Source organism: Aquarana catesbeiana, linkage group LG13 (genome assembly GCF_042186555.1).
Source record: "Aquarana catesbeiana isolate 2022-GZ linkage group LG13, ASM4218655v1, whole genome shotgun sequence".
Taxonomy (NCBI): domain Eukaryota; kingdom Metazoa; phylum Chordata; class Amphibia; order Anura; family Ranidae; genus Aquarana; species Aquarana catesbeiana.
In genome coordinates, this window is record NC_133336.1 from 155,027,420 (window position 1) to 155,048,837 (window position 21,418).

A 21,418-nucleotide genomic window follows, 5' to 3' on the forward strand; every position below is an offset into this window, starting at 1 on the left:
GTTTGCTATTACACATTCTGCTGAAGACCACACTCCCTCCACGACCCGTATTATGCTTGCCCATATCCAGAGAGACTCATTTTCAGAGGGTCTTGAGTCCCTTAGCTTTGCTAAAGCCTAATAAACTCCCACCGACATACGGTCTCATTGTAAAAAATATGGAACAAAGCTAAATACCTACAGCACGTTACTGTGTATGCGAAGTATAACCCAATATGTCGCACTGATAACTATCCAGAGCTAGCCAAGATAGTACATGGAGCTCGGTGGAAGATGTATGAGATAGAGAATATGTCCCAGATCTTTGAGGATGGTGTTCTGGTACCTTTTGCCTGCAAGCCATATAATTGATACCTGCCCATATACATTTTTACTATCTGCAATTACGGCATGCAGTCAGGGCACAGGGGGAAATGTAGGAATGGCATTTATCTTCCACCGTTATTTTTAACTTAATTCAAATGGCTGAAATCTCTAAAGGTTTTTCTTTCACAATGCTATAGCATGTTGTTGTCCGAATTCCAAAAAGGCCATCCTAGCAAGGCAACTTCACTCTGGGAGCGAGACCTGGGTCCAATGTCAGGTGACCAATGGGAGGAGGCATATCAGGCTGTGGTAACCTGCTCGTTAATGTGACCCAGAAGCTCTCTCAACTTTATATTCTCCTACAATCTCATTACACTCCTCTAAGGCTTTATAAGATGTGATAGGGTAAAGAGCCACATTGCCATAGATGCTAAAGGGACCATGGTGATTTGAACCATCTATTATGGCATTGCCCTAAACTACATCTCTACTGGAGACAGGTTATAGACACATTAAATATGGTATTTAGGGTACAATTATCCCTATTTATTTAAGGTACCCATATAGCGCTGTCAATTTATGAAGCGCTCCACACATACATCGCACACTTACATTGGTCCCTACCCTCAAGGAGCCCACAATCCAAGGTCCCCAACTCACATTCATATACTAGGGACAATTTTGGACAGAAGCCAATTAACCTATCAGCATGTCTTTGGAGTGTGGGAGGAAACCAAAGTACCCTGAGGAAACCCACGCAGGCACAGGGAGAACAAGCGAACTCCAGGCAGGTAGTGTCGTGGTTAGGATGTGAACCAGCAACCCTTCTTGCTGCTAGGCGAGAGTGCTACCCACTACACCACTAGGAGTATGTGGGCATGGATACCTGTATTTGATAATGTCTCTGTAATTAATGCTTTTGGCTATGTAAGTGGCTGCAACCTTCATTGTATTGCCTTTTTTTTGTTTAGACTGCTATGATGTCTGTTTATTACAATAAACATTTTTCTGATTAAAAAAAAAAATCCCTTAGTTTATTAATCTTGAACAATGCCAGAAACATTCTACAAAAAGGGTCTAGTCCATCTGAGTAAATAGTGAAATGTGAGTAAATATTTTCCTCAGCCATAAAACTGGTTAGTTTGTTAATGGCTTGCAAAATAGAAGAGGATATGTGATTGTCTTTCCAGTTGAAAGTGTTCATCTTGTCCGAACCAGTTTCACTTTAGAAAGGATTCCTCTTTATAGGTGGGGTTTGCGGAAAAATTATAATCAATTCCAAAGGGGAAAATTAAATAAAAATAAAAAAAATGAAAATAAATATGAATGAAAGCAGAACTTAACTCTCTCAATAAACATTACCTATTTTTAAAGAGAAGTATGACAAAACGTTTTTGGTCATACTTCTCTTGTGGGTGACAGGGGTGCACTTACTTTTTAGCGGGCTAAAGTCCGCTGACGTCACAGAGCCACTCGAGACTCTGAAAGGATTCCAACCATATTGTCAGGATCCACCCGGCTCCCTGTGCAAAGGAACAGGGCTGAACTGTTGCTCAATGTCCATCCAGAGTTTAAAATCTCCATGTCTGCACCAATCAAATACTCTGCAAATATGGGCAGCTTGATATTTAAATGCATCCGGGACAGCTATTCTGCCATAGCATTTAGGCAACGTCAGAAGGCGTCTACAGAGTCTAGGTTCTTTATGAGCCCATATAAACTTGGTAAAAAGATTTCTTGTGAAAAAAAAACTTTGGTAAAAAGAGCACTAATTTGGCAAAAGAAGACCGCAGGAATGGAAATAGATAATGCCTGAAAAAGATACACAAACTTTGGTAGAATACCCATTTTAATAATGTTACATCGACCAAACCAAGAATGCAAACCTTGTTGCCACTTATCTTAGCCCGGGTTCACACTATACCGGGCTGCGGATCGCACAGGAGCGCTGTGCGTCCCTGTTGCCCGTTTCAGGGACGAATCAATGCCGATTCTATGCCTGAATTCGGCCCTGAAACGGAGCCAAAGACGCACAGCGTTTTTGTGCAGTGCGCTCCGCAGCCGCCCCGGAGATATGTGAACCGGCTCCATAGGGAGCCAGTCACATTCTCCTACTATGCGAATCAGATGTGGGGAAACGCACATCTAATTCACATAGGTGTGAACCCAGGCTAAGAGAGAACGGACTGAACTAAGCAAAGATGGAAAGTTCAATGCAAAAGTATCGGCTAAGTTTGAAGAAATATATGTGCCAAGTACTTTAATGCAGCAGACGCCCATTTAAAGTTGAAGTTAAGTTGTAAGGTTCAGTGCAAAGGAGGAGGCAAGGCAACACCCATAACCTCAGATTTAGTATAATTTATTTTCAGGTTTGATAAGGCTCCATATTCATAAGATTAGGCAATGATACGTGTGGATTAGACATAGAAAAGAGCAAATATCTGCATAGGCCGAAACTTTATGGTTAAGATCTCCTACTTGTATCCCCGAAATATCGGAGTTTTACAGAATTTTGTTCACAAAGGACTCTAAAGTAAGGGCAAATAACAAGGGTGAGAGGACAACCCTGATGGGTGGATTTGTGCCGCTCCAAAAAATACCAAGAACTAAGTGATCAGTGGTCACCTGCAGCATCAAACCAATGCTGCAGCATAGAGGTGAGTATACATATTTGTTTTTTAAATACCCTGAACGTCCTACCCCGAAACGTCTAATGTAATCCTTATGCTGTTAACCTTAGTACATAGATGGTATTATATTGGTTTTAAACTTTTTTTTTTACATTTTCCTCAGTTGCTTCCTGGTTTCTGGTCCTGGCCAAAATAATGTCATACATCCCATAAATCTTCACGGGCATTTTTCTTTTATTGGGAGGAGAGGCTTTCTCCACAAAGCACACATTTCTGCCTCTATGCCTGAGCTAATGGCAGATGGATTCCAGGAAATAAATGCTACATGAATTTATCTGCTCTTACTCAAGATGGCCTTGGCTAGAAATGCTAGGTGAAGGGGGGTATTTTTCAAAGTGATTTCTCAACATAATAAAGCATGGATTGATGAGTGAGTTTACTTTAAATATAAAAAATGAAGTAAAGCGTTTTTAGTTTGTGGTGCTCAGATACAGTTAAGTTAAGCTGTAAACAATTGCTTTGGTCCAAAGGAGGTGTACAGACCTGAGAGCTAAAGTGGTTAAAATAAACCCTCTCTGACCTCAGTAGCTGCATACACTGTGGTGCAATTCATCATAATGTCACAAGGCAGGGTTGCCAAGCGTCAGTAAATTCATGGACAGTTTGTAAAATGCCATGATTTTTACATCTGTCCATGAATGTCCATTACAGACATGCAGTTTGCATGTCAGTAATGGACATTCACAGATAGATGTAAAAATCACAGATTTTACAAACTGTCTGTGAATTTACTGACGCTTGGCAACCCTGGCACACAGACATTTGACAATGAATTACTCAGTGGTGCCTGCAGCTATGAGTTCAGTGAGGCCTTGTTTTAACCATTTCTTGACCACACTATAGCCGAATGATAGTTTCAGCAGGGTTGTCCTGTTTTGGGAGGGTGTCTATTGATGTCCTACCTGGGACTACATGTCCCATGAGGCATTGTAAAACTCCGACATTCACAGACATGACAAGGCATGATTGGAATTGTAGTTCCTGAACAACTGGAGGCCCATAGTTTGGAGACCCATGTACCAGAACCATGCCCCCCGTGGCCTGCTGTGGCGCGCATCGGTCGCTCTCTGGGATTGCTGTGTCCTTCAGACACAGCTGATCACAGATTGGGGTGAAGGACCAATCACAGCGTCCCTTTACTACATGATCAGCTGTGTCCAATCGCAGCTGATCACAGTGTAAACAAACTTGCCGGTTATCGGCATTCCTTTCCTCACGTGCTGTCACAGCATAAGGAGAGGAGAGCCGGTAACTGGCAAGTGTGACAGGGGACATCTACACTGATCATCAGGGCACTGATCATCAGTGTCCTGATAATCAGTGTAGCCCCAACAGTGCCCAACAGTGCTGCCTATCAGTGCGGTCTCATTATTGCCACCTATCAGTGTCCATCAGTGCCGCCTTCAGTCCGGTTCAGGTGCGATTTAAGTTTCAAATTCGCACCTGAACCGCTGAATGGAAATCGCACCGGACTCTACAAAGAAACCGGCCCTGCATATATATGCGAACCCAGCCCTAAAGTGGAATCACCTACGATAATAAGTCCTTCTGTTTTAAAGTAGAACTCCAAGATTTTTTTTTTTTTGCCCCCCTCCCCCCCTGTACAAAAACTAAAATTAAAATATTTGAAATCTCTACTTATTCTCTCCACGCTCTAGTGATGTCTTCAACTTCCTCCTCAGTGCTGTGCCAACGGTCCTCTTTGGACAGAATGACACTTGCATCACATTGCCTATTTCCTTTGAATTGGGGGTACATAATAACATGCAGGCTGGACACACAGTACTCCAAGACTGCATGGTTTTCACATGTTATACACATAACTCAGCTCTGAAAGAATGCCCATCCTCAGCTGCTGCCAGAGGAAAGAGATAAGGCTGCTGTGATGTCACTGGAGTGGCTATATGTCAAAAGAAAAAAAGGTATGTATAGGGTTTTTTTAACCACTTCAGCTCCGGAAGATTTCACCCCCTTCATGATCAGGCTATTGTTTGCTGCACTATTTCAACTGGCGATTGTGCGGTCCTACATCACTGTACCCAAATCAAATTTAAATATTTTTTTGACACAAATAAAACTTTCTTTTGATGGTATTTGATCACCACTGGGTTTTTTTATTGTTTGTGATCTAAAAAACCAATTTTTTTTTTTAAAAACCCAATATTTTTTACTTTCTGCTATAAACCATTATCCATAAAAATAAAAAAAATTGATTTCTTCATACATTTTGCCCAAAATGTATTCTGCTACATGTTTTTGATAAAAAAAATCCCAATAAGTGTATATTGATTGGTTTACGTAAAAGTTATGGACCCTACAAGCTTTTTATTTAAAAAAAAAAATGTATACTACTAATGGCGAGGATCAACGACTTATAATGGGACTGCAATACTGCAGAGAGCAATCTGACACTAACTGATGCTGGGGGGAATTGACTAACTGCCACTGACATCACCAGTGACATTAATACAGTGATCAGTGATAATACTATACACTGTCACTGTCCTAATGACACTGGCTGGGAAGGGGTTAACATCTAGGGCAATCAAGGTGTTAAAGTGGTTGTGCTGTGTTCTCTGCCTGTCAGTTGCTAGTATGTGTGTGTGTGAGCCGATCTCCCCATCCCTCCCCTCCTGCCGCTATTCTGTGTTGCTGTAAAGTCACAGAGCACAATTACTGGTATCCGCTATGTTATAGCAAGCTATACAGTACAGTCTTTGTGTTTTTTTTTTAATTCTGCTACACTGTGAAATAAGTTGTTTAGCTTTATAATAAAAAAAACACACACTGCACTGTATAGCTTGCTATAACAGAGAGGATACCAGTAATTGTCCTCAGTGACTTTACAACTACTTTAAAGTGGTTGTTAAGCCACTTGCACAACTTTGTATAATTCTCTTTGTTTGCTATGCCTGTGTGCCTCTGTCTGTGTTTTTTTTTTAAATGCTGTGCATACCTGATTTCAGCGTGATGCTCAGCGATCACGTGACCGGCCTGCTCACTCCTCTCCCTGTCCAATGGCTTGAGCGGGAGGGGCTGAGATTCCCCCACTGACATCACTCGGGAGGGGAGGAGGAGAGAATGAGCCAGCTGGTCACATGATCGCCGAGCAGCACACTCAATTCAGGTAATTTTTTTTATAAAACACATAGAGGCACACAGGCTTAGCAAACAAAGGATGTGTTATTAACAGTTATTTCAGCAGTGGAGGGGGGGGGCATGACACAGAGCTGACAGGCAGCAAGGGGAGGGGGGGAGGACACAGGAAACAGTGAGCAGCCGTGGTCAGTTTACAGGGGAGAGGGCAGAACCAGGCAGGATCAATCAGGTAGTTCAGGTGATAGAAGGGGCAAAATTGCACAAGCACTATGCTTTATAACATGCTTTAAGGGAACAGGATCAATTATTTTAACTATGTGTAATGTGTGTAAAGTGTGCTCCTTTTACTAAATACACAGAAACACAAAGATTGTTCCCTGTGTACAGAGATCTGTGTTGAATGTCAACACAGAGCTCTGGGCTGTGAATGTACACAGCTGATCAGCATGTTGACGGGCTCACTTGCTGACAGGCTCCCGCTGTTTACAATCACAGCGGGTGTCAGGCGGGGAGGACGCATGGGTGCACCCTAAACCCCGAAGTAGCCAGAGTTCTACGGGTACGCCGCCTTGCCTACAGAGGCTGTTCTGGCAATGTACTGCGGGCAGGCAGTCGCTAAGTGGTTATATAAAAAGAAAACTCCCGGAGCTCTAGGGATTGGTGGGTGGCAGATGACAATTGGGTTAAAAAGGTCCTCTGGACATCTTGTACTTGTCTGAACATTGTTTTCTGTTCTATCCATCACCCTCTCACCTGAAGAATATTACCTTGCACTCACTAGACATAGGAAGAGCTGTCAGGCCCCATTCACACCTCTTTTGGAGCTCGAAGCTCCAAAACGCTGGAGGAGAAAAAATCATTTATTCTCCATGGAGTTGGTTCACATATCCACTCCAAGTCGCCCGAAGCTCAAAAGAGTTCTGGAGCTTTTTTTTTGTAGCTCAAATTGGGCAGATTTGCACATCTTTATCTCCATAGAAATTAATTGGAATGTACAATTTGTGCAATTTTCTGCTCAAATGAAAACATTTAAAAAAAAAAAAATAGTAATAATATATGAATAAATAAATGTAAAATAAATACACAAATAACTATAAATCATCATAAATAAAATAAATTATTAATATGTAATAATAATTAACCCCTAACCTTAAATATTAAATACATTTTTATTATTAATAATAATAAACACCCAAACCCGAACAAAAAAATATAATATATATAAGATTTTATTATTATTATTATTATTAATAATAATAATAATAATAATACTTTATTTACTCTTTGTTAGAGTGTTTATTATTATTATTTTATTATTATTTTTATTTTTTTAAGGGTTAGGGGTTAATTATTTATTTATTATTACATAGTAATAGTTTATTGTATTAATTTATTATTTATTTCTGATTATTTTTTTTTTATTTGTGTATTTATTTTGCATTTATTTATCCATGTGTTTTTATTATTATTAGCAGTAGTAGTAATAGTAGTATTAACACCCTAACCCTAACAAAAATAAATAAAAAATAAATAAATAATGATAAGACAGTAAATAAAATATTAACCCCTAATCCTAACCCTAACCTAACCTTAACTTTAACCCCTTACCCTAAAAAAACCTAATAAAATATAAATAATAGTAATTAAAAAAAAAAAAAACAACGCTGATGGAAATGCTAAAAGAGCTGAAAAACTTAGCAACAAATTATGCAACAGATGATAGTTTTCTCTATTGGCTAATAGAGAAATGCCAAAGCTAAAAAAAAAAAGCTCAAAATTGTGCACGTAAGCGCGTGACAAAATGCCAGAAAAAATGTTCAAAGATGCTACACTCAGGTGTAAAAAAAATGCCAGAAAAACATTCAAAGATGCTACGCTCAGGTGTGAAAAAAATGCCAGAAAAACATTCAAAGATGCTACGCTCAGGTGTGAATGCAACCTCAGAGTTTATGTGGATGTGACATCCTCCCTTAAAGAGACACACTTCTTGTTTGTCATTGATAATGGTACTCACAAAGAGTCTCTTGGCTTCTGGTGCAACCACCTCTAGATAAATTTGCCAGTTCATTTCTCATGCTTATTTCTTTAAAGAAGGGGATCCTCCATTTCCTATTACCATTCATTCTACTAGGATATAAAAGAGTAAATGCTGCACTATCACCAATATTTTATGCGTGAGTAATAGCCAGTGGGAAACTCTCACCTCTCTGTATTGACCCCACAACAAAGATCAATATGCGCTCCAACACCAGATGGACTCCTTTCCTTCTTAATTATCAAGGACTCTGTCTCTTAGAGAACTTTAGCAGCTCAGGTGAGTAGATGGATGATTCAGTGTGTATTTACATGTTAAAAGACAATGAGAACCTACGTATTATTTTATTCAAAAAAGCATAAAAATAGAAAGCCACTCAAATGTATTTAGACCAGACTTGAGTATATATAGCTTTAACCACTTGACGACCGCCTCACGCCGATTTACGTCGGCAAGGTGGCACGGACAGGCAAAATCACGTACATATACGTGATTTGCCTTCCGCGGGTGGGGGGTCCTATCGGACCCCCCCCCCGGTGCCCGAGGCGGTCGTCTTTTCTCCCACAGCGATCAGAGATGAGGGGGAGGCCATCCGTTCGTGGCCCCCCCCTCGCGATCGCCGCCGGCCAATGAGAACATTCGTTTGCTGCTGTATGCTAAACAGCAGCAAAGGAAATGATGTCATCTCTCCTCGGCTCGGTAATTTCTGTTCCGGCCCGAGGAGAGAAGACAGGTATGTGAGTGCACAACACACACACACACAGTAGAACATGCCAGGCACACAAAACACCCCGATCCCCCCCGATCGCCCCCCGATCCCCCCCCAATCACCCCCCCCCCCCCCCGTCACAAACTGACACCAGCAGTTTTTTTTTTTTTTTTTTTCTGATTACTGCATTGGTGTCAGTTTGTGACAGTTACAGTGTTGGGACAGTTAGTATTACCCCCCTGTAGGTCTAGGATACCCCCCTAACCCCCCCTAATAAAGTTTTAACCCCTTGATCACCCCCTGTCACCGGTGTCACTAAGCGATCATTTTTCTGATCGCTGTATTAGTGTCGCTGGTGACGCTAGTTAGTGAGGTAAATATTTAGGTTCGCCGTCAGCGTTTTATAGCGTCAGGGACCCCCATATACTATCTAATAAATGTTTTAACCCCTTGATTGCCCCCTAGTTAACCCTTTCACCACTGATCACCGTATAACTGTTACGGGTGACGCTGGTTAGTTTGTTTATTTTTTATAGTGTCAGGGCACCCACCGTTTATTACCGAATAAAGGTTTAGCCCCCTGATCGCCCGGCGGTGATATGCGTCGCCCCAGGCAGCATCAGATTAGCGCCAGTACTGCTAACACCCACGCACGCAGCATACGCCTCCCTTAGTGGTATAGTATCTGTACGGATCAATATCTGATCCGATCAGATCTATACTAGCGTCCCCAGCAGTTTAGGGTTCCCAAAAACGCAGTGTTAGCGGGATCAGCCCAGATACCTGCTAGCACCTGCGTTTTGCCCCTCCGCCCGGCCCAGCCCACCCAAGTGCAGTATCGATCGATCACTGTCACTTACAAAAAACTAAACGCATAACTGCAGCGTTCGCAGAGTCAGGCCTGATCCCTGCGATCGCTAACAGTTTTTTTGGTAGCATTTTGGTGAACTGGCAAGCACCAGCCTCAGGCAGCGTCAGGTTAGCGCCAGTAGCGCTAACACCCACGCACGCACCGTACAGCTCCCTTAGTGGTATAGTATCTGATCGGATCAATATCTGATCCGATCAGATCTATACTAGCGTCCCCAGCAGTTTAGGGTTCCCAAAAACGCAGTGTTAGCGGGATCAGCCCAGATACCTGCTAGCACCTGCGTTTTGCCCCTCCGCCCGGCCCAGCCCAGCCCACCCAAGTGCAGTATCGATCGATCACTGACACTTACAAAACACTAAACGCAAAACTGCAGCGTTCGCAGAGTCAGGCCTGATCCCTGCGATCGCTAACAGTTTTTTTGGTAGCATTTTGGTGAACTGGCAAGCACCAGCCCCAGGCAGCGTCAGATTAGCGCCAGTACCGCTAACACCCACGCACGCACCGTACACCTCCCTTAGTGGTATAGTATCTGAACGGATCAATATCTGATCCGATCAGATCTATACTGGCGTCCCCAGCAGTTTAGGGTTCCCAAAAATGCAGTGTTAGCGGGATCAGCCCAGATACCTGCTAGCACCTGCATTTTGCCCCTCCGCCCGGCCCAGCCCACCCAAGTGCAGTATCGATCGATCACTGTCACTTACAAAACACTTAACGCATAACTGCAGCGTTCGCAGAGTCAGGCCTGATCCCTGCGATCGCTAAGAGTTTTTTTGGTAGCTTTTTATTAAACTGGCAAGCGCCATCGGCCTAGTACACCCCGGTCGTAGTCAAACCAGCACTACAGTAACGCTTGGTGACGTGGCGAGTCCCATAAGTGCAGTTCAAGCTGGTGAGGTGGCAAGCACAAGTAGTGTCCCGCTGCCACCAAGAAGACAAACACAGGCCCGTCGTGCCCATAGTGCCCTTCCTGCTGCATTCGCCAATCCTAATTGGGAACCCACCGCTTCTGCAGCGCCCGTACTTCCCCCATTCACATCCCCAACCAAATGCAGTCGGCTGCATGAGAGGCATTTTCTTTATGTCCTCCCGAGTACCCCTACCCAACGAACCCCCAAAAAAGATGTCGTGTCTGCAGCAAGCGCGAATATAGGCGTGACACCCGCTATTATTGTCCCTCCTGTCCTGACAATCCTGGTCTTTGCATTGGTGAATGTTTTGAACGCTACCATACACTAGTTGAGTATTAGCGTAGGGTACAGCATTGCACAGACTATGCACACTTTCACAGGGTCTCCCAAGATGCCATCGCATTTTGAGAGACCCGAACCTGGAACCGGTTACCGTTATAAAAGTTACAGTTACAAAAAAAGTGTAAAAAAAAAAAAAATATATAAAATAAAAAAAAATAGTTGTCGTTTTATTGTTCTCTCTCTCTCTATTCTCTCTCTCTTGTTCTGCTCTTTTTTACTGTATTCTATTCTGCAATGTTTTATTGTTATTATGTTTTATCATGTTTGCTTTTCAGGTATGCAATTTTTTATACTTTACCGTTTACTGTGCTTTATTGTTAACCATTTTTTTGTCTTCAGGTACACCATTCACGAATTTGAATGGTTATACCAGAATGATGCCTGCAGGTTTAGGTATCATCTTGGTATCATTCTTTTCAGCCAGCGGTCGGCTTTCATGTAAAAGCAATCCTAGTGGCTAATTAGCCTCTAGACTGCTTTTACAAGCCGTGGGAGGGAATGTCCCCCCCCACCGTCTTCCGTGTTTTTCTCTGGCTCTCCTGTCTCAACAGGGAACCTGAGAATGCAGCCGGTGATTCAGCCAGCTGACCATAGAGCTGATCAGAGACCAGAGTGGCTCCAAACATCTCTATGGCCTAAGAAACCGGAAGCTACGAGCATTTTATGACTTAGATTTCGCCGGATGTAAATAGCGCCATTGGGAAATTGGGGAAGCATTTTATCACACCGATCTTGGTGTCATCAGATGCTTTGAGGGCAGAGGAGAGATCTAGGGTCTAATAGACCCCAATTTTTTCAAAAAAGAGTACCTGTCACTACCTATTGCTATCATAGGGGATATTTGCATTCCCCGAGATAACAATAAAAATGATTAAAAAAAAAAAAATGAAAGGAACAGTTTAAAAATAAGATAAAAAAGCAAAAAAATAATAAAGAAAAAAAAAAAAAAAAAAAAAAAAAGCACCCCTGTCGCCCCCTGCTATCGCGCTAAGGCGAACGCAAACGGCGGTCTGTCGTCAAACGTAAACAGCAATTGCACCATGCATGTGAGGTATCGCCACGAAGGTCAGATCGAGGGCAGTAATTTTTGCAGTAGACCTCCTCTGTAAATCTAAAGTGGTAACCTGTAAAGGCTTTTAAAGGCTTTTAAAAATGCATTTATTTTGTTGCCACTGCACGTTTGTGCGCAATTTTAAAGCATGTCATGTTTGGTATCCATGTACTCGGCCTAAGATCATCTTTTTTATTTCATCAAACATTTGGGCAATATAGTGTGTTTTAGTGCATTAAAATTTAAAAAAGTGTGTTTTTTCCCCAAAAAATGCGTTTGAAAAATCGCTGCGCAAATACTGTGTGAAAAAAAAAAATGAAACACCCACCATTTTAATCTGTAGGGCATTTGCTTTAAAAAAATATATAATTTTTGGGGGTTCAAAGTAATTTTTTTGCAAAAAAAAAAACTTTTTAATGTAAACAATGAGTGTCAGAAAGGGCTTTGTCTTCAAGTGGTTAGAAGAGTTGGTGATGTGTGACATAAGCTTCTAAATGTTGTGCATAAAATGCCAGGACAGTTCAAAACCCCCCCAAATGACCCCATTTTGGAAAGTAGACACCCCAAGCTATTTGCTGAGAGGCATGTCGAGTCCATGGAATATTTTATATTGCGACACAAGTTGCGGGAAAGAGACAAATTTTTTTTTTTTTTTTGCACAAAGTTGTCACTAAATGATATATTGCTCAAACATGCCATGGGAATATGTGAAATTACACCCCAAAATACATTCTGCTGCTTCTCCTGAGTACGGGGATACCACATGTGTGAGACTTTTTGGGAGCCTAGCCGCGTACGGGACCCCGAAAACCAAGCACCGCCTTCAGGCTTTCTAAGGGCGTGAATTTTTGATTTCACTCTTCACTGCCTATCACAGTTTCGGAGGCCATGGAAAGCCCAGGTGGCACAAAACCCCCCCAAATGACCCCATTTTGGAAAGTAGACACCCAAAGCTATTTGCTGAGAGGTATAGTGAGTATTTTGCAGACCTCACTTTTTGTCACAAAGTTTTGAAAATTGAAAAAAGAAAAAAAAAAAAGTTTTTTCTTGTCTTTCTTCATTTTCAAAAACAAATGAGAGCTGCAAAATACTCACCATGCCTCTCAGCAAATAGCTTGGGGTGTCTACTTTCCAAAATGGGGTCATTTGTGGGGGTTTTGTGCCACCTGGGCATTCCATGGCCTCCGAAACTGTGATAGGCAGTGAAGAGTGAAATCAAAAATTTTCACCCTTGGAAATCCTGAAGGCGGTGCTTGGTTTTCGGGGCCCCGTACGCGGCTAGGCTCCCAAAAAGTCCCACACATGTGGTATCCCCATACTCAGGAGAAGCAGCTAAATGTATTTTGGGGTGCAATTCCACATATGCCCATGCCCTGTGTGAGCAATATATCATTTAGTGACAACTTTGTGCAAAAAAAAAAAAAAAAAAAGTGTCACTTTCCCGCAACTTGTGTCAAAATATAAAATATTCCATGGACTCAATATGCCTCTCAGCAAATAGCTTGGGGTGTCTACTTTCCAAAATGGGGTCATTTGGGGGGGTTTTGTGCCACCTGGGCATTCCATGGCCTCTGAAACTGTGATAGGCAGCGAAGAGTGAAATCAAAAATTTACACCCTTAGAAATCCTGAAGGCGGTGCTTGGTTTTCGGGGCCCCGTACGCGGCTAAGCTCCCAAAAAGTCCCACACATGTGGTATCCTCATACTCAGGAGAAGCAGCTGAATGTATTTTGGGGTGCAATTCCACATAGGCCCATGGCCTGTGTGAGCAATATATCATTTAGTGACAACTTTTTGTAAATATTTTTTTTTTTTTTGTCATTATTCAATCACTTGGGACAAAAAAAATAAATATTCAATGGGTTCAACATGCCTCTCAGCAATTTCCTTGGGGTGTCTACTTTCCAAAATGGGGTCATTTGGGGGGGTTTGTACTGCCCTGCCATTTTAGCACCTCAAGAAATGACATAGGCAGTCATAAACTAAAAGCTGTGTAAATTACAGAAAATGTACCCTAGTTTGTAGACGCTATAACTTTTGCGCAAACCAATAAATATATGCTTATTGACATTTTTTTTACCAAAGACATGTGGCCGAATACATTTTGGCCTAAATGTATGACTAAAATTTAGTTTATTGGATTTTTTTTATAACAAAAAGTAGAAAATATCATTTTTTTTCAAAATTTTCGGTCTTTTTCCGTTTATAGCGCAAAAAATAAAAACTGCAGAGGTGATCAAATACCATCGAAAGAAAGCTCTATTTGTGGGAAGAAAAGGACGCAAATTTCGTTTGGGTACAGCATTGCATGACCGCGCAATTAGCAGTTAAAGCGACGCAGTGCCAAATTGGAAAAAGACCTCTGGTCCTTAGGCAGCATAATGGTCCGGGGCTCAAGTGGTTAAAAAGTTAATAATGAAGAAAGACCTAGGTGTGTGGCTTCAAGGCACTGAGAGAGAGAGAGCAAGCTAATACAAGCTTACATTGAAGGATCCAATCCATTGCTATCCGCCCTGACAGTGAAGATGGGAACATTTTAAAGCTACAGTATATACTGTATGCTCATGTACTGAGTCCTTGCTGATTAAGAAGGAAAGGAGTCCATCTGGCGTTGGAGCGCATGTTGACCTTTGTTGTGGGGTTAATACAGAGGGGTGAGAGTTTGCCCAGAAGGGATTTACTGTAGTGGAGTTGTTTTCTATTAGCATTTTCTTGCAGCACTTACAGTACCTGGGAGTGATATACTGTATATCACAAGTTGTATGGGACTACTACATTTATGGTTACATTGGCTTTTCCTGTTTTATCGTTTATGATTGGTTGATTCGTTTTTTTTCTGATTATTTGATGATTGCTGAAAACACATAGAACACCAGATTACAGACATTGGTTATTACTCACAAATAAATTGTTGGTGATAGCACAGCATTTACTCTTTTATACACATTCAAGTGATTCTTTCACTTTATGCCTGCAACTTTAATTATCAACACCACTGTGTACATATAATCATGTACACAACATTCTACTAGGGTTTGAATGCTTCCTGGGATTTCCAGCACAGGGAATCTTTTTTTTTTTTTTTTTTTAGTTTTATTGTGTGGACATGGCAAAGCTGGTTGATGTAAAATCCTGTAGGCTGCTTTGTTATTCTCTCACACTATTGTTTTTGAAGACCGCCGTGTCATTTGCTTCCCTGTGTCTTATCTGCCCCTGCATTTTGGATTTATTTTTAAGGTCCCCATTTGTAGGAGAATGAAGTCTTTTGTCTCCCAAGGAATGCTGGGAGAATTAAAAAAATGTTTTATTTTATTATTATCACTGCTTGACTTTTAGTAAGAGCACACCACAGCTTGGTGCTGATTTGCTACTACAACACTGAAGCCTTGTTTTTCAAAATTTTATATATACACATTATATATATACAGTATTATAGAATCACTTGAATACAATAACCAACAGTGAATAATAAAAATCATCAATAAATGTTGTTATAAATTTTCACAATTCCCCTGAAGAAGACACATCATCCCTGTGTTGAAACGCGTTGGGGAGGAGCCAGGACAGTGTAGCAAGCAGCTCCATTGCTAGTACGAGCAGCTGAAGAGGACAAAAAGGACATACGGCCTCATTTGATATTGATTCTGTCAGATATAGAGTGGTGCACTACAAGCACCAGAAAAGTGTGAGTACCCTGGATAATTTATTTTTAATAAATATGTTTTAAAACGATAAAGCACTATCCAGCCTTATCTTTTATATATGCTTCGAGGATAACAATATTTGAACAGCTTAGGAACCTGCACAGCCCATCACATCAAAGAGCCCAGAGGTGGTTCAACTGCGTTGTTAGACCAAACTTAATTGTGCAGTGTCACACGCCCCGAGGCACACATGGGGGGGGAGCAGGAGTTTGCTGCCACTTTGAATACGTTTGGAGCACTATCACAAGGATTCCACTATAAAAAAAAAAAAATTATTTGTATATATATATATATATATATATATATATATACATCATTAGCACGTTAGCATTTTATTGTAAGAATGTATTATTCACTATTTGAACATTACTTGCACTGATTATACCATATTGCACAGGTGCATAAAAGGAGTTCTTTTGCAGAGCACAGCGCGGCACACTATTTTGATTTAATAATTAATTAGCACAACTATATGGGATATGATTAGTGCCAGCAGCTGAAAATACAGCATTTATATTTACAAAGGATATTCAAGTGACTATTACTGGTAGCTTGCAAGGTTTTGTTCAAAGTTTGTGTTATATATACACTTGAATGAGTTTACCATTCTTATTTTGTTTGCAGTTAAAGCGGTTTTAAAGTCTTAGCATTTTTACCCTAATGCATTAGGCCCCCTTCACGCTTGTGCGACTTGTCCTGCGACTTGGGACTGCAAAGTTGCATGACAAGTTGTACCCCATGATTTCCAATGAGTACAATTCATATCTGTGCGACTTCAAGTCGCATCGACTTCAAAGTAGTCCCTGTACTACTTTGGTCCAACTTTGATGTGAGTTGAGGTCCATAGACCATGCATTCCCTGAAATCGCGCCAAAATAGCGGCCATAAAACTGTGCGACTTTCAAATCACGGCAGTATGAAAGGGGCCTTAGGTAAATAGACGCTCCACTTCCTGTTCTACCTCCCCATCCCTAAACACTTACCTAACTTCTCTCACTTATCCATAGGCTCCCGCTGCTGTCAATCAAACCCTGTGAGGAGGGAGAAGGGTGTGTGGCCGAGCTACGCTGTGTGTGTCCATAAAGGCACACAGCCCTGCTCAGGAGTACACCCACAGGGATGCCCCCTCAGCAACTCTCTTGCTGAGGGAGCAATTGGAAGAAGAAGGGGTGGACTCCAGAGGAGGAGGTAAGAGAACGCTCTGTGCAATACCATTGCACAGAGCAGGTAAGTATAACCTTTGTTTTATTTTCATGCAGAAAAAGCCTTTACAATCACTTTAAATAAATACTTTTTATGTTTGAAAATATATATACAGTAGCATTTATGAAATGTTATTTATGTCTAATATTTATTGTTTTTTTTCCCACAGAGGACAACTTATACAAAAAGGAGAATCTGGATAAATGAACTTTTATGAATATCTGGAGAACCATGGCCTAAAAAACACAGATTTGTTGATGGCGAATTTTTTTATCCAGTCAAATCAGATCTTACATTTGAACCTTACGATTTTTAGCAATATATTATTATGAAATAATATCTACAGCTTGTTCAATGAATCCTTCAATCCCTTACCCCACCTGAGAAAAATATAAAAAACAAAACCTAAAACGTCAAAGTCTGAAAAAAAACAACATATGGAATTACAAAGAAATCTATGTAATTGCACATATATCATATAAAACATGGTATTGCTGGAACAGAGAGCATTTTACAATGAATGAACATCTGTCATCAAAACCACCCACTATCTATAGCCATAAGAGATTTGACAATCATTCCTAATACATGATAGTTGTATATACTTGATGAAAACCTGCAATAAAGTGGAAAAAAATGGTTCTTCCACCTCCAGACAAACGTCACGTGTGTCTTACAACTATTGTCATCATGACAAGTATGGCCTTCATGGATGCCTATCTTGTGGAGCAAAATCAGGGTCCCAGAAAGATTGGAGTATGCATTATTGTGTTAGTTGGAGACATCTGCTTCTTAATTGTTCTACGTTATGTGGCTGTGTGGGTTGGAGCAGAAGTTAAGACAGCCAAGAGAGGATATGCAATGATTTTATGGTTTCTATATATATTTGTTTTGGAAATTAAGTTGTATTTTATATTTCAAAACTACAAGGCTGATAAGAAAAATGTTGACACTGTGGCTAGAAAGGCACTGACATTGCTTTTATCCATCTCTGTGCCAGGACTATATCTTGTACTTGTATCATTGGATAGCATGGAGTATGTGAGAACATTCAGGAAAAAAGAAGATCTAAGAGGACGTCTCTTTTGGGTTGCTCTTGATTTACTTGATATTTTGGATATTCAAGCTAATTTATGGGAGCCACAAAAGACCGGTCTCCCTATATGGGCTGAGGGACTTATGTTTTTTTATTGCTACATCTTACTGTTGATCCTACCTTGTGTCTCTTTGAGTGAAATAAGCATGCAAGGAGAGCATATTGCTCCACAGAAGATGATGCTATACCCAGTTCTAAGTCTTGTCACCATTAATATTGTTACAATTTTTATTAGAGTTGTGAACATGGTTTTATTTCAGGATAGCAGAGTTTCAACAATATTTATTGGCAAGAATATCATTGCAATAGCCACAAAGGTGTGCACTTTTTTGGAATACAAAAAACAAGTTAAGGAATTCCCACAAAACACAATCGCTTTAGAACTGCAAAATTCAATATCACACAATCAAACAATTCACAATACACAAGGAATTAATCCTGAGCAGTCTCCATCCAGAGAAATCATGGACACATGACAATGGCAACATTTTTCATTTTTTTTTTCCCTTTTTTTTGACTTTGCTATACAGAAGAAATATAACATTGAATGGTTGTGGGTAAGGGATGGGCAAATTACTAATTAGCATTTTTTTAGCAAGTGTATATCATGCAGATGCATTTTTACTGTTGTTTCATATTTTAAGTATAAAAACATGCTGGTTGTTTGAAAGAGCCTTCAAAATAATTTACATTTTGAAATAATGAAGCTTAATATTTTGGGATGAGGAGCTTATGTGTCAAGTGAAGAAAAACGAACACATTTAGTGTACTGTACAAATATACTAATAATTTGCCCATCTCTGTCTCTAGTGCATTGTTACTGAGAAAAAAATGTTACCCAAGGCACAAAAATATTTTAATAAAACTGATGTCTTGACCTTTTACATTTATGTAGAAATGAATAATTACACTACATATTGATAAGAAAATTACTTGATTAGCAGGCTGATCATTGGTTGTGTTTTTAAATTGTTCATATTTATTTATTATTTACCTACTATGCATAAAAATGCATATTTGTATAGAGCGACATCTGAATATTCTGTCAACATTTATTTTTTTAACAATTTTGTGTGTTGTGATTTATTTATTATGTTGATCTAAGTTAGTGCTAGGAGCCAAAAGATTTTAGATCTTTTGTTGAGCAAAATCAATGTTCTGCTGCTGTTAAACGGTTATAATAATAAGCCAGTCCTTCACAGCACCCATTTGTTTACTTGGCATGTATGATGACTGTTTTGAAGAAAGACAGAAGAGAAACAGCTATATTTGGCAATTCAGTATGAGCTTAGCTTTGTCCCTCCCAACATTGTCTATACCCACTGTGGCATTTGCCACATAGAAGGGAATTTTCCTCATAGTCAACGACGGGTTTAAGGTTCTGGGGAAACAGGTTTTTAATAACTTATTTTTGTCTTGTGGTTGACTGTATTTTGTGGACTTACAAGTATGTATCTTTTATTTCAACCTCAGCAGATGGAACACAATGCTAGAACTTCTATCAGTTAAATATGACCTCAAATTTGATTTGTCTTCCACTCGAGTCCTAAAACCAAAACAATATACCTGTTTATTTATTTTTTTGGGAAAATTATTTAGTTACCTGTGTGTGTCAATAGTATGTGAACCTCTAGCATTCTTAGATCCCTTTCACACAGGCCTTCCGGATTCTGAGTCTCCTTTTCCATTTATCTGCACCTAAATTTGACCCATCAAGGGTAGCCCAATGTATACATACGCAAGTCTATTTGCATCCAATCACCCATAAAGCCATCTTGGGTCCTCATTCACTGCCAAAATGTATACATAAAATCTGCATTCACTTACTTAGACTGCCTGCATGTAGCTCCAAGTGACTCCAGCCACATAAACAAATGCCTCTTTCATGGCGTATGGGTGTCATGAATGGGGCTTTAACTGGGCATAAAAATATGTATCTTATTCATACAGGACAGGAAGTCATAAACTATGGGTTATATGCCACTACCTCCAGGTGATTGGACACTGGCAAAAAATGTAGCTGGGAATGCCCCCCAGTGCATCCTCATATAACCCGACTCACTCCATAAGACTACAGTTTTTAGCTAATGTCCATAGGTGATTACCTCTTTCTTCTTTTTATTTTTCTTTACTTCTTCCACTGACACTTTTTTATCAAGATTCAACTGTTTATTGCTTCGGAGCTTGGAGCCCCGTTTCCGGATTGGTTATCTTTAATGTACATCTTGGGAACTGTACCCTGTGTAATGTTTGCTTTGTGCTCTGGATTCTGCGTTTGGTTCACGCCTTGGCACATGGTGAAGTGAGCGTAGTTAGTTGCAGGGTGCTATACAAGTCCAGGGCCATGGTTTATTCTTATGGCAACTGGACCCTAAAGATCCTTTCAAAGTATGCCCATTGTGAAGGGTGCTACAGACAGCACTGAGGAAATACAGCAAAATGCTAAGGGTGACAGCTCTTCCCCTGCACCAGAGCAAGGTCCTATATCAACACATCTCCCTTCCTCTAATTCTAGTTCCTTCTCACATGCACAACAAAAAGCCTACCTGACTAATGCTGGGCAAAGATTATGCAGTATTCATTTCTGCAATGGGGGAATCCCTCCTGCTGCGCTAATGCATTCTGACAGTGGGAGGTTTCTCAGCTGTCAGAATACAATGATCACTGCTGGTGGCTATAGCTGCCTGCAGTGATTGCATCAAAAAAAACTGACAGGCTGGTTGTACTGAAGCTGATAAATAGATTTCTGGACAACCAACCTGCCCATAGATGGATTGAAATTCGTCTGGTATCTGCTGAACTGGCCAAATTTAGATCCGTCTAGATCCGTCTATGGCCAGCTTAAAGGGGTTGTAAAGGTTCATGTTTTTTCACCTTAATGCATCCTATGCATTAAGGTGAAAAAACATTCAGTGATTGCAGGCCCCCCCGTTTACTTACCTGAGCCCTCAAAAATCCTGTGTCGAGAACGCGCTTGATGTCGGCCCGGTCTTCTCGCCTGTTCTCGGCTCTTCATTGGATAGATTGATAGCAGCGCAGCCACTGGCTTGTGCTGCTGTCAATCAACTCCAATGACGCAAGGGCCGGGGGCGGGGCTGAGTCCTGTAGTCGACGGCTTATGGACGCCGGATACAGGACTCGGGAGCGCGCCCGCAAGCTAACCCCCGGGAGAGCACTTCCCAGAGGGGGTTAGCTTTAGCGGGGAGGAGTGGAGACAGCCGCCGTGGGACCCCAGAACAGCAGGATCAGGGCCACTCTGCAAAACGAACTGCACAGTGGAGGTAAGTATAACATGTTTGTTTTATTTTGTTTTTTAAATCGAACCTTTACAACCACTTTAAGTCAGATTTTACTGCAACTATGTCTGATTCTTGTGGTAAACTCTCTGCTCTTCTAGGACC

The 21,418-nt window shown here is 40.8% G+C and overlaps 1 protein-coding gene across 5 annotated transcripts in view; it reads left to right on the top strand.

Annotated features, from left to right (window-relative positions):
• TMEM121 (transmembrane protein 121) overlaps positions 1-19,084 on the top strand; it is a 408,432-nt gene extending 389,348 nt beyond the window's left edge. For all 5 annotated transcript variants that reach the window (XM_073609826.1, XM_073609829.1, XM_073609825.1 and 2 more), the window contains one exon: positions 17,091-19,084. In XM_073609826.1, the coding sequence (XP_073465927.1) occupies positions 17,558-18,493 (936 nt within the window). In that variant the 5' untranslated portion in view covers positions 17,091-17,557 and the 3' untranslated portion in view covers positions 18,494-19,084. The remainder of the gene's footprint in view (positions 1-17,090) is intronic.
• The last annotated feature ends 2,334 nt before the right edge of the window (positions 19,085-21,418 follow it).